The following is a 14,061-nucleotide window of genomic DNA, read 5'->3' on the forward strand; positions in this document are numbered from 1 at the left end:
CCTACAAGTTGGCCAGCTGTGATCAGCCCACCCTATCATTAAGGGCTTTCTCCTGTGAATTTCCATGTGTTCTGCTCCTGCGTTGTGCAACCTCCTCCTTCTGTGAGAGCCCGGTCCTGCTTCTGCCCTCCCTTATCCTCTCCCCGTTACCCCTGCCTTATCCTCTATTCCGGTACTATTTGATCCTGGGACAATATGTAACTTGTTTTTGTCTCTGCGGTAGTCTTCCGACTCTGTAGAGCCATCCTGTCTGCAGTACTTCGCTCATTGTGGCTCTCTACTGTTTGCGGTCTTATCAGTTGATCTGCTCTTTGCTCCCTGCTCCTCTTAAACACTCAGACCCTCCAAAACGAATAGACCAGCTTCCCAGCTTGGTTTTCCCCACCATGCACAGCTGCTCCCCTAGCCAGGGCTGCTGCATGGGCTCTGGCTCTCCGGTTCCTTCTCTCGCATCCTCCTTTTACTCTCCCATGCCTTTTGCTTCCATTGGGATTCAGTGTCTTGCTTCCTGCCTGTGGAATTATTCCATCTATATGGGCTTTTGATGTCCGATTTCTGCTCTTGTCCTCTTTGCTTATACCCCTGCATGGTGTATTTTATCGTGTTTGTGACAGGTGGTCCCTTTCTGCCTTTGGAGGCCTCTTTACTGAATATTGCACAGTGCTTCTGCCTGTAACAACGTGACTGGGTCCAAAATAACCCAATATTAAAAGTGACTTAGACTGTTTTTTTTTTTCTTTTGGTCTTTCAACTCAAGGATCAAGAGCTGAGTAAAGGTCTTGCATGACAGCTTGGTCCATGGCTCTGATGTTGCCCAGGGAAGGGGAAGACTGCACGTTTTTATCTTGTTAAGCATATATGGGGCCTTCTGGCTTCTAATTAAGGAGGAAGACATGCCAGGGGAGCTTTTGTAAACCTCAGGATCCAAAAATGTTTAGCTTCAAGTCTTCTAAATAATGTCAGTTTTATCCAAAACTGACAGAACGCAGCCATGTTTGATTGTTTTAAAGATGCTAATAGATTAAAGATGACACTTTTTGGAGAGAGAAGGCCTTTAAGCATGAATTTGTCACCTATTCTGGTCTAGCCATGTGGCTTGCTACGCTCATATGAATTTAACTCCAGCTCCTCAGTTGAACTTCCCACTGGGCTACATGCCAACCCTTCGTTTGTAGAGTTAGTGAGAAAAGGCAGAGCTCCAAAAAGGTGGATTTTCAAGCTTTTGAAGGCGACTTCGGTAGTTGAACAATATTACATCTTCAGGCAGTGCTTTGTAGAAATATTGCCATTTTCTTCTCTTGGGGAGATACAAAAAACTGTTTCCCCGGTCTGTCAAATGTCATTGTTGAGTAGGATCCAGGAGACAAAAGATCACCTTGTCATATTTTAAGTTTTTATTCCCCGTAGAGCAGACAGTTTTCCTGGCCTTTTCATTTTCTTGTAGCCTGGATATTTTCCTTTGGAATTCTTGCTTTACGCCACGGTATAGATGAACCATCATTTTCCACGTGTTCTGCTTGCCAAACTTTCTATGCATTACTCCATCAGGAACTCTGCCTGCGAATCTGTTCTGTCAACCGAATGATAATTCTAATCCATCATCGCAGTAAAACAGACTGGTCTCTATTGTGGAGGAAATAATGATTAGAAATTACACAGTTGACATTTTAACTCTGCGCTACAAAATTACTGACTTTCTTCTTTAAATGTTAGATTTTCTATTTGAAGAAATAGATTGCACACTTGTAAATGAATTGGAATATTATGTAGGTCTTATTGTACACAGATACTTTTGAACAAAGAGGTCCCTATTTACAAGAGTTTCAAGACAAAAAGTACATATGAGACATTTGTCTCATCCTCCTTCTGCTTGCAGATGTGACATTTAAAAACTTGAGTGTACACAAGACCCTTTTTCTGAAATACCTTTGATTAAAAGAAAGCTGGAATACCTAGTACAAGTGCTTTATTCTAGGCGTACTTTTATGCAAGTGTAAAAATCCTCTTCAGAAATCTTTTATAGTGAAATGATAAATCTCTGATTAAATCTCTGTTTTCAAACATAAGTTGTGATTATATGCAAAGCTAAAGGAAAAAAAAAAAAAAGAGAGAGAGAGCTCCTTACTAGAGGCGCTTTGTTCTTTCCTCTTTGAAAGAAAAGCTCTTCTTTTGGACTGGAAATCAAAGATTGCATTCTGGATCTTTTTAGAAATTTAAATTCTTTAAAGTATGTGAATTGATTAAATAACCTTTTTTATTTTTTGACATTTCAGGTGCAGTGGCAAGCACAGAAGTAAAGATGAAATTACAAGAATTTGTCTTAAATAAGAAGAAGGCATTGGCACACCGGAATCTCAACCACTGTATATCCAATGATCCTCGCTTCTGGTATGGGTAAGTGGTACTGGGCTTATCTTTATGATTCAGCCGGTGCCACCTTTTTTCACAGTTGCTGGAGATGTGGGGAATAGTCCTGATGTGTTTACTGGATGAACTAGAACAGGGATAGAACCAGAGTTTGACTTTGCTGTACGTTACCCAAGTGCATTTTTCAGAGCATTTCAGTGTGAATAACTTCTGTATCTCCTATGATGCTCACAGCATTTTTGTGAGTAGAGTTCTTCGCTATCATCTTTAACCCATGATGATTCAAACTTGTGAGTTCTACCATGAAGATCAAGCTTTGTAAGATCTCTAGCTTTTCACCCAGGATTTCATCCTGCCAGGTGTTCTAAAATTTGAACTTTAGTAAATTGGGGAAATGATTTTTTTATGTTCAGTGAATTGCAGCTTGGGATAGTTGACCTAGCGTTACATTTTTAAAGCCTTTAATGCTTACTGCTCATCTTAATCTCTCAAAGTTGAAAGTTTTGTTTACTTGGCTCTTCTCTGTAAACTGCTGGAAACATCAAGTGTGTCCCGTCTGCACGTCTAATCGCAATTGCCCCAACATCTACATTTTAAACTGAAAATTTTCAGCTGTTGGTCTCCAGGAAAACCCAAATGTCATGTGGGTTGAGAAGGTAACAGCTGATCTTATAATGACATGGGAACAAAGAGTGACTTCTTTGATGAGTTCAAATGCACCAAATAGCAAATATAAATGATGGCATTATGAACAAAGTACAAGTTTCAGTTCCGGAAATTCACTTCTTCACTGTATAAAAGAAAATCAGCAAATTTGGGGTGATTTGAAAACTTCCACTACTATAACATTGTGAATATCTATATTTTTAAAAAAGAAAAAAAAAATGAGAGAGAAGAAAAGAATAACTAAATAATTTTTTAAAAGAGCGTTTTGGATGTTGTCTTTAGTGACCATAAAATTAATGAAATCTTGAATGACAAAAGTCAAGGAAATTTTGCTGTGAAATTTGTGTTCAAGCTGAATGCCTGACAGTATTTTAAGACTTAAGAAACTAGCATGGTTACAGGGATGATGAGGTCATAGCCAGAAGATGTTTCCAAATTCAAGAAACTAAGCTGAAACTAAATTTGAAAGACATCCCAGCTATGAGCCAGTGTAGAAATGCTGAAGTGTAGTTGGCAGAAAAATTAAAATATTTTTCCAGTAGGGTGAGATTGAGCGGTTTTAATACTCTCTGAAAATCTAATCTGAGACTTGAAAATTGTATGGTTATGTCAGTGGTTAAAGTAGTGAGGTGTTGTTAGTTTGTGCAAAGATAATATTTAAGGCCCACTAGGTCGGTATCAAGGATAGTAGAAGAAGCAGGAGAAATGGAATTTCAGTGAAGACAACATAAGTATCTTTTTTAGATAACTGATTTTCCACTGTTCTTAATTGAGACCAAGAAATTTGGGAATTTTATTAAAGGTGGTTGAAGACTGAGCCCCTGTGTTCTCCATTTTTTTTGCAGTTGGTTAAAATACCCGTTAATGCAGAAGTGGTATAGTCAATTCGAATTAAGGATGGTGAACAAGTGCTTTGTTCCAAACCCTTTGATCCTTTGGCCCTAGAGAAACCTGGCATAGAATTGCCATCATAGGTGAATTTAGACAAGAGAAAAATAAATTTGGGAGTGGTCTGAATTCCTTATGATTTTGCACAGTTTTCGATGAACTGCTTTTCCACCCGGAATCCAGCATGCGGAGATGAATCAAAGAGCAGCAGTCTGTAATACCCCCATATGTTACAGGGCAGGAGATTATTTAGCCAAGTCATGGTTAAGGTTTCAGTATGTTCCCTGCCTTGTTCTAAGCTAAGGCTGAGAACTTTCTGAGCACCAATATATTGTTTAGGTTTCCTGTGATGCCAACAACATACAAACTGTTGCACAAGGGGTCATCCTGTTTCTTATGGATTTAACAGCCTTGCCATCCCCTCATCTTCCCTCCATCTGTTTTGCGGTGGGGAGAGGATCAGTATTCTGGTTTTCTAACAGAAGATGTGAAGAGGGAAGAGCGAGCCTCGGAGGCCTCACGAATCTTTCTAAGGGTCTGTCTCAGTGAGAAGTTGCAGGCAGGCATGAGCTCGTTCTGCTCAGCCTTAGAGGAGGGCAGATGGCAGCAGGGCTGCGTGACTGTAGTGTCTTATCTTGCGGTGGAGGATTTTGAAATGCACCCTTCAGTTGTTAAGGCAGAAGTTGAAGATCTTTCGTTTCCCTTCTATTTAAAAAATATTTTTTTAAAAAGAGAAAACCTTTCAATTAATTACGTATTACTGTTTATTTGTATGTCATCTCATAGGTTACCAATTCAGTTATAGAGATATTTATGTACGCACATACTTCTAATGTGATTCAGTTGGGTGGTGTTTGGATTTCACACACGCAAATGAGGCTTGCAGAAGATAGACTTGATGCTCCTACTGTGAGCAGGCAAGCCAATTAAATGGTAACAGATGCTGAAATAGTCTTTTAAATGACACGCCTGCTTTTAAGCACTTCCTTTGGTCTTATTAAGGTTTGTGAATTCCTTTTTAAAAAAAATTGAAAGCATTACTTGGAAAAACCAGATCTCCTAAGGGTATTGAACACCACAACGGTTCTGCGTCAATGGCTGTGACATGAAATGTGTTCTGTTGACATGTGAAATAGTTGTCGTTCCCCTGGCCCTTTGGGCCAGGCTTCACTTGTCCACTGAGATGTCCAGATGCTTTTGCCTTCAGTGACTTGCATCTGTTTAAACTTCAATACTGACGGTTGCTGGTGCAACACGGAGTGTTTATAGTTACTAAATATTTTCTGATTAATCGCTGATGTTAAAGGGCATTGTCGCACGTGCGGATCAACCCTTGAGATGAAAAGGGACCAGTTTTAGAGGTTTTGCAGAATATTGTTGTGGTCCAAAGGATCTACTGAATGACAGAAAGAAACTTGGTAATGCTCAGTAATGTTTCTCGGAGGCTTTCGTAGAGGTCTTCCTCAGTCTTCAGCTCTGTGGTATTACACTTTGTAAACTCTGTTTAATACATAAAGCTCCAGTCTATATGTAATTGTTTAAAATAGCTTTGTGGACTATAATTTTCAGATTACATTGATGATAGGCAACAACAAAAGAGGCGGTTCTGAATTTCATTGTCCGACTGTCCCTCCTGTGGATCCTGATCCCACTGGACAGCCCTGCTCCCAGGAGGTTTTGCTCTTCAAGATACAACATAACTAACAGTGGTTTAGCAGGAACACAGACAGAGCACCTTGGGCTTAGCAAACAGGGCTATTATTTCCCTAGGAAGTTGTCAGAAATGCACTTAGGAAGTTGCCACTCAAGGTGGTAGCAATCAGGAAAGGAAGTTTAACTGAGTATTTGCATGGTAAGGAGGGAAAGAGAGATAATTATACATTAAATTATTCCAGTGTACCTAGGTGTCTACAGTCTCAGTAGACAAAGCATCCTAGCACAGATTCATATGTTTGAATATATTCAGTTTGCGTTGTGTGAATATGTTTGAAGCATCATGCATGCTTTGCTGGGCGCGTGGGTTTTTGAAGGCCCTCAGAGCTCGAAGAACAGGGGATGCGTTATGTGAAGGTATGTGCTTTCAGGAATGCCTGCAAACTCAGTTTGGTATACAATTTCATCTCTTTCAAGACCTCTGAAATTCTTGGGCGGGCATGGAGACCAGTTCATTTTGCTCGAAGCAGCGTAGGGTGTTGGATCCCAGTCCTCGAGCCGTATAATGTATTCCTGTTTGCAGGGTTAAATATCTGTCATTCAGCAACCCCAAAGCACATCTAAACAGGCGCTTTGAGTTCCTGTGCATTCCCTAACAAAGCGATGAAAATAGCTTCAATGTACATGATTGTGCAGCTTAAGTCATGACTTAAAAAGAAGAGAAAGAAAAGCCTATTGCTTGTATAGGCAAGAGCAAAAAATGCCATTGTGTGACACGATGGGTTTAAGGGCTCTTGGCTTGCAGCATCCAGGCTTCCTGTTTGTGAAACATCTCTCTGTGCTGCCTTCCCATGGTATGAGCAGATCTGGGCAGAGAAAGCGACTTCTGTTTTCGGGAGGGATTCAAATATTTTTCAGTTTGGTTCTGTTTTGATTGCAGGTGATGATTAAACTGTGCGTGCATGTGGGCATTTATTGGTGCGAATGTAAAAGAGTACACGATGTGCGCAAATGCTGATGAAAAATACAACTGTGTAAGAGCCTGAAAAATTATTCTGCCTATATGTACAGAGGGGTTTGGAATATAAAGGGGGGAGGATTAGGAAGCCACAGTGAATGACGCTGCTTGGTAAGAACTGTGGGTATAGAAAATCTTGATGTAGATGTTCAAATAAACTTTTCAGAGGTTTTTGGTAGCAAAATCATGTAGAAAATTCGATGCGTTTTCCTGACGTTTCATTAGCCCCTTATTTTTGGAAGGGTATGACTTGTAGTGGAATTGATGTATCTCACCAAACAGCCTACTTCTGATTTGAGCTTTCAAAACGTACTGCTTAAGGAATTGGATGAATTGGTGTAATTTTCAACTGGGAATGGCTCATTTTGTTTCCTTAAAGAACCTTTTGTAGGGGAATATTTTTAACCAAGGTCTCCAAGAATGCCTGGTTATTAGGCAATGTAAAATTCCAAATATTCATTTCTTTTGACGAAGTTGTCCCATATTCTTTAGCATCTTGAGAAGTAATACAGGGTTTAAATTCTGTTTTATTTAAGCTTAAAATGTAAATTTTTGTTGATAGCTGTGTGGCTGTCACCTGTGTGGCTAAACAGTCATTCTGTTGATGTAGCTACTCTGCTAACGTGCAGAGTCTGGAGGCTTCCTGAAGTCTGTACTGATCGGGCTTGGTAGAGCTCCCGAGTAACGGCAGAGCTGGGCACGTGTCATTAAGCAGGAAAGATGCAGCCAACAAACTGGTAGGAGGCTTAGAAAACTCATTCATTATTTAATATCCTTAGCAAACAGACTGTAATTTACTTCCAGCAGCCTGCTCAAACAAAGCTATAAATTATCAGCTTCGAGAAGTTAAACTGGAAAGGTGTTGAGTACTTTGGCCCTATCTCTGCAAAGTACTTGTGTCGGGAGGCAGAGAAGCAAAAGGCAGAAGACCACCTATGCAGCATGGCTGCTGTTAGCCAGTTTAAGCGTGTGGCACCTAATGTGTTCGTCCTTCAGTTTTGTTTCATCATTAGACTTTTGTCTACTATGTCTGGATTTTATTCAGTGAAGGGAAGTTGTTCGTTTGTGCTGTGGTTGAGGGGAGTAATGACACCCATGCTTGGCTTCAAGGGTATGATTTATCAAAACCCAGCCCAAGTATGTGTTTAAAATTATATTCATGGTTAAATACCTTCATGAGTTGAGCCATGCTCCACAGGGTAATTCTTATACTGACAATTAAGCATATGTTTAGTTACCTCCCTGTATATTAGACTTCAGTGTCTTTTTAGTATGAGTGCCTAGGAGGAGAGAGCTAGTACCAAGATCTTTTCCTTTGCACTGATCACTGATAACAGACGAGGCGAAGCTGCACTTGTTCCCTTTGTGTGTCGCTGGTGTAAAGCTTCTCCATTCTCTTTCTCTTTCCTTCTGTGCAGGAAGACGCAGCACAGCTCTCTGGACCAGAGCTCCCCACCCCAAAGTGGCGTATCCGGCACCTACAATCACCCTGTACTGGGGATGTATGATTCCAAAGATGACTTCCCACTCAGAAAAACAGGTAGCGCTCACGTTAATTTTCTGTGTCGCCTGCTGTCTTTGCTGTGACACTTGGTCCTCTTTATTTTTTTTTTTTTTTGAAAGGGTACGTTACCAAAAAGCTGTATTTCATGATTTATTTAACAAGTACTTACTCTCCGTCCTGCTCCCCCTTCATCTGTCACTGTACGTGCAGTGTTAGAGGGAGGCTGGAGTTGCTTTGGGTGTGCAAACTTGAAGAGCTGCAGGCAGGAGACAGCGGAGTTGTGTGTCAAAGTTTGTGAGATGTTTTCACAGAGTCAAAGCTAATACAGAGATCTGGGTGTCTGAAGTCAAAGTATGTTTTGCTGAGTGAGAAAAGTACCAAGAAAAGTTCATTTCTTCTGGGATTTGCATTTTATATACAAGTTTATACTTAAAATAAATAAAAATGTTTCTGCCAGTCAAAGCGTCGGGACTTCCTGCAAGGGTTTTCGTTCACACCTAGACAGTTATTTCTCAGTTAGGTTTTTCCCTGCACGGTGGCTAAGCAGGTCAGTTATTTCTCAACTATATATTATGTAAACCAGGTTGCTTTGGTTGGCTGTGGTCCTCAGCTCCATATCACATGCCTAAACCAACACAGCCTCAGCTTCTAACCTGGCCAGCTCGTGATCCTCGGCTGCTTCCTTTGGGGAACAGCTGAGCTTCGATGAGCTCGTCCTGATTCGGGGAGCAATGCTGCTCACGTGGATGGTGCAGACAGTGCTACGTGGTGGAAATCACTTCAGAAGACGAAAAAAACTTTTCTGAAAAGACGGAGTGGAGGTAAGAGGAAAGCAGGGGTTTGATTGAGCTACGTACCTTCTGCAGGTGCTGCCTAGCTATTTCTCAGGTATGCTTTGTGGATCTTCAAACGTGGAGGGATGAGCACAGGTAGTCAAAAAGTATGTCGTCCTTGCAATAAGGGATGATGACAGTGTGTTAACCAAATCCCTCTATGGATTTACTAGTCTTTGCTCTAAATCAGTTCCGAAGAGCTGGCAGCCCTTTCTTTTCCTTCTGGGAGGGGTGTAGGTGCTCTCATGGCACTTCTTCTCCTAATAGTTAGAAGTAGAGCAGGTCTTAGGTGCAGTGAATGGTGTAACACAATTCTTGTTACCTTTGTAAACTTCTTTTTTTTCTTCTTTCATTAGCTGATGAGAAAAAAATACACTTCCACACTGTTGTCTTGTTCCTCCTGCCTCCTAGTTCTGTGCATTAAAAGACCTTTTTGGGAACTTCTCATTCTGGACCATAACACCTGGCCTGCTGGATGGATTCCCATCTGCAGGGCAGTAGACTGTCTTCCTCCTCAGCAGGCATGATGGGTTGGTGACAAACACTTCAGCTGCACCAGGAGTCAATCGAAAATTGGCGAGCTCTCTCCAGGAGATGTTTTTTTTTTCCCAGGCACACCCTGTACCTTTGGTGGTGGTAGTTTTGACTGTGCCCTTTCTGGAGGACTCCAAAAGCAGAGCTTAGCAAACTGGATTTGCTGAAGGGTAGGGCATCCTTTAATCTCCACTTCTAGATAATGAAAGACCAAACGCCCCATTAGATTTGCTGTCCCAGGCACTGACAACACAGCAGCAAGTGATGCTGCCTGGGCTTCAGGACTTTGCCTTTCGCAGGAGAGGTGAGCGCTGGTGGAGGACAGCCCTCAGAGACTTCCTTCAGCTCTAAAGCCGGTGAAGCAAAGATGTGCTTGGCGTACACATCTGCCTGAGAGGAAAAATGCAAGCCCAGGCTGCTAGCAGCCATTGCTGCTGTTCTCTTCTGCTGAAGGCTCCTCTGGGAAACTGCAGCGTTTCCACACAGGGAGGCACCCTTGCCACCGTACCTGTCACTTAAGGCCTGTAGACAGTGTGATTCTGAGAGATTTTTAGCCCTTTCCTATACCTTGTGAAACCAGGTGATCCATTTCTGATGTGTTAGCATCCCCACAGCATAAATGGGCTTCGACGTGCTCCAAAACCTCCCTTGCTCATCGCTTCAGGGGACCTTCCTTGTGAGATTGAGTTTGAGGATCAGTCGCCCTTCTTGGTGCCAGTGTTACGGGAGGGGATTTCTGCAGGAGGAGGGAAAGCATCCGCACATCTCACCCCTTTGCTGCTTCCCAGACTGAGCTCTCAATAAGACTCTGTCTGAATAAAAGCCCTGTCAGACAGGGTGAATTAAGGATGATAAATGTATCTAATCACATTATTAAAAATGGAAGCAACCAAAATCATTGTTGTTTTAAAACAGGAAGATGTTGAGCTGATTTTTTTTTTCCAGAATGCTGATGCTTGTTCTTTTTGGGCACTAGCATTAATCTTTTGGGGACTGGTCTGTGATACAAATGAGTTCACTTGTAAGGTTCAGGGGAGAATTTTTTTCTGTTGTTTTCTTTTATTTTCCTTTCAACGCAACAGCACGTCAGTCTCTGGCATAGCAATATCCTGCAGAAATCCCATTGCCAAGAATGTTAAGTTGCTTGGAGAAGAAAGGCTTCTGAACAGTCTGGTGTAAACAAAAGGCAGGGAAGGCTGGAGCCCATCCTAAATAAAGTTCTTTATTACGGGTGAGCTTTTCAGATTTTTGGCACCAGACAAAACTCTGGCTTTGTGTTGGTAATTTAAAACCGCCATGTCGTGTAGTCCAATTTTATTAAATTTGATTAAATATTTGCAGTTCAAATAACAGAGTCCATCACAATACAGTTCTGATTACCAGGGCTGGAATCTGACCAATACCATCATTAGGAATAGGGTGACTTAGGGGGCTGCAGGAAGGCAGTTTGAGTGATCATTTCTTCTAGGGTGCGTTTTCAGAGCTGGCAGCCTGTCCTGCATGTTGAGAAATTTTTAGGAAGAATAAATACGTCATTGCGCTGGGTTTTAAAAATACTACCTTTTTTTACTGTTATTTAAAGCATCATGATGTGGTCACAGGTTATCCCTCTGTGCACACTTGGAGATAACTTGCTAGCCTAAAACCCAAGTGTGAATGTTGTGAGAGAGACCCCGTGAACTCGCTTTGGTAGAAGATGTGTGCGTGAATGTTGTCTTAAAAGTGCTTGAAAACATTCAGCATGGGAAACAGTCAATGCTTGCAATGCACTCCTAATGCATCCTGTCCCCTGAAATCCTACCCTGTCTGATTTGTTTTACTAAATTATGTTCCAGTTTCTTGGCCATTTGGTTTCTGCATGAAATTGTTTTCCTGTCAGGCTGCTGGCTGGTGCAGTTACTAATTGCTTGAATCCTGTTCTTAGCCTGGCTGTGGGATGCACTTCACTCAGTTCCCTCTATCTAAACAATTTGGGGCTCTTCCTTTTTTTTTAACTGAACTAAGAACAGTTTGGTTGGTGCTGCTCGTGCTTTTGCTGATAAGTAACTGGATTAGCACAAGGATTTTTATTTCCCCTTTTGTGGAGTTTCCTTTATTATATGTCCATTATCCTTAGTATATGCATTCTGTCCACACCTGTCGAGAGGGGAAATAAAAATATATTTTAAAAAATTTTTAAAAATATAATAATAGAGGGGAATAAGTGACCTTTACTGCCCCCAGATCAAGGTTGGTGTGTTCCAAATTTAATGAAGCTTCATTACGTGCTGTACTGGGACCCTCTAAGAAAAATCTCTGGAGGATCCTTTCAGAGTGATTTTAGTCTGGGTTGGGGCTGTCTTTTGTTGCCTGTTTTGATAACCCCACGAATTGTTTGTCAACAGTTTTCTTGGAGCTGCTGAAGTTATTTTTAACATAGCTTTTCAGTTTTGCATTTCTAAGGAATATGGTGTCCTCATTTTCTCCCCAGGAACAAGGTTGTTCATGGCAGTCCCTGCTTTCTGAAAATTGAGCAGTGGACATATTAAAACGTGCTGTTAATTAGAAAGCTGACACAGCCGTCATCACTGAGATTTGTAAAAAGAGAATTATTTAACATTTTAACGTGCCTTTCCTCTTCCTTACGTAGGGTTTTTTGTTTGGTTTGGGGGTTTTTTTCACATCCTGAGCATGGCTGGACCATGTCCTGTCAGACACTAGCTTTTCCACTTACTCCTGCATAGAAGTAGGGTAAGGATTCCTTGTGTTCACTGGGACTTGACAGCTAATCAGGATTTCTAATGAAAGCCACAGCATTTCAATTAGTTGTCGTTAAAATCAGGAGAAGTTTTGCCAAATTCAGCACCTGCTAGACTTGCCTGGCCAACACGCATTCAGCTCACTAGGATGCACGACCTGGAAACATTTCCCTGTATCTATATTTAAACCTGACCCCAGAGTGAGAAAAACAGCTCATTTCTTTTGAAGTACTCATAAAAGATGTTCTCCAAAGTCGTACGTGTAAAAATGGCTGCGTCTGTAGGACCCGTGCGGGTTGTGAAGCAGGCTCAGATCTTGTCATAGTTTTGCTCCTGCTGTTGGATAAATCAAACCTTTCCCAAGACAGCTGCTCTCCTTCGACCCTCCTTGTGCCCGCACGAAGGGATCTGTGCCTTTGCTGCTGCTTAATTCCCCTGCCTTGGGCTGGCTGCTGGTCTTTAAACCTTTCTCCTGAGAGATCTGTCAGCGGAGGTGGGATTTTTGACAAAGCTGATGTTACCAAAAATGCGCAATTGTTTCACTTTGTCCTTTTTTAATTTGTGCTTCTCGACCCTCTGGTGTTTGCCAAACCGCTGTGGTTCGTTGGGCACAAGATGTCCTCCTGCATCCTTCAAGAGCAGCGGGTGGCTGGTTTTTGGTGTCTTTGGCTCAGTTCCTGGGGGTACTTGGCCCACAGCTGCTGCATCCACAGTCACTGTTTTGTGAAGTATCACTGAGGCTCTGGGTCCTGGCTTTTTTCTTTACCTCCAGTATCACAGCTGGCTGCACTGGAGAGGAGAAGATCAGAAGGATGTTGATGGGCATGAAGATTTTAAGGAGGCGAAGGATTCCTGTGGTTCCAAATATGTTTTCACTGCAGAGCTGTGGGATAGCATCTCAGGGTGTGAGTTTCCACTATTTCCAAAGCTAGACTGAATTGAATGCCAGACTGGGAGTTTACAAAGACATCTTTGGCGAATATGTGTCTCTGAATTTCCTGCCTAGATAGTAAATGAGTGCATGCGTGCGTGTGGTATGTACCTGGGGAGAAAGGACAAGTAGAAAGTGTCACAGACCCCTCTTTCAGCATCTTTTCTCTGGGGACCAGGGAAGAACAAGTACTCTACCCAAAAGCCTCCCATCCCAGAAACGTCTTTTGCCTACTACACAAGTCATGCCGGAAGAAGAAGGGCTGGTTATAGGTCAAGTACTGTGTCTTAGGGCTTGTGGTAAAGGCAAAAAACCCTGTCCTCAACCTTCACAGCCCACACAGTTAAGAACTAGCAGGAAAGGTCCAAGGAGAGGTTTTTAGCTTGGCATTGTCAACCCACAGCTTATGCACCCCTTTGCTGCAGTGACTTCTCTCAGGGAGTAAAGGAATGCAACGAAATGAAGACATCTCCTCCTGCTTGTCTGTATGTGGTGCAAACGGGCAGAATCCAGCCCATCTGCCACTTGAAGGGCTGCCCTGGCCAGTGGTTTTCCTGAATTTCACCACTATTTGGGACCTACTGCAGCAGGAATCTGACAAATACGTCACCCATGCTGATGGTCCCAGCAACCGCTACAGTTTCCAGCTCACCAACCTGCTAAAAGGAGAAGGTTGATGTTGTTGTTCTGGCTGTATCAAACATGAGTGGATTGGGAATGATGACTTCTTCTAAGCCCCAGCTTGCACTTAGGTGGGTGATGGTGAGATGTACCTGGGCTGCAGGGTCCCGATCCCTTGCTGCCCATCCAGAGCTGGCCATGAAACAGGCAGCATGGCCCTTCCCTGCCTGCATGTCCCTGCCAGGCACCACAAATCAGTGCTTGTGCACAGCGTATGCTCACTGGCTTACAGTGGGGAGCCCACGGGC

At 42.4% G+C, this 14,061-nt stretch overlaps 1 protein-coding gene across 5 annotated transcripts in view; it reads left to right on the forward strand.

Annotated features, from left to right (window-relative positions):
• Positions 1-14,061, forward strand: part of HDAC4 (histone deacetylase 4) — a 270,539-nt gene that overhangs the window by 162,853 nt on the left and 93,625 nt on the right. For all 5 annotated transcript variants that reach the window (XM_074872456.1, XM_074872457.1, XM_074872453.1 and 2 more), the window contains exons 6-7: positions 2,274-2,394; positions 8,011-8,132. In XM_074872456.1, the coding sequence (XP_074728557.1) occupies positions 2,274-2,394; positions 8,011-8,132 (243 nt within the window). The remainder of the gene's footprint in view (positions 1-2,273; positions 2,395-8,010; positions 8,133-14,061) is intronic.

The sequence above is a fragment of the Strix uralensis genome, chromosome 6, assembly GCF_047716275.1.
Source record: "Strix uralensis isolate ZFMK-TIS-50842 chromosome 6, bStrUra1, whole genome shotgun sequence".
Classification (NCBI taxonomy): Eukaryota; Metazoa; Chordata; class Aves; order Strigiformes; family Strigidae; genus Strix; species Strix uralensis.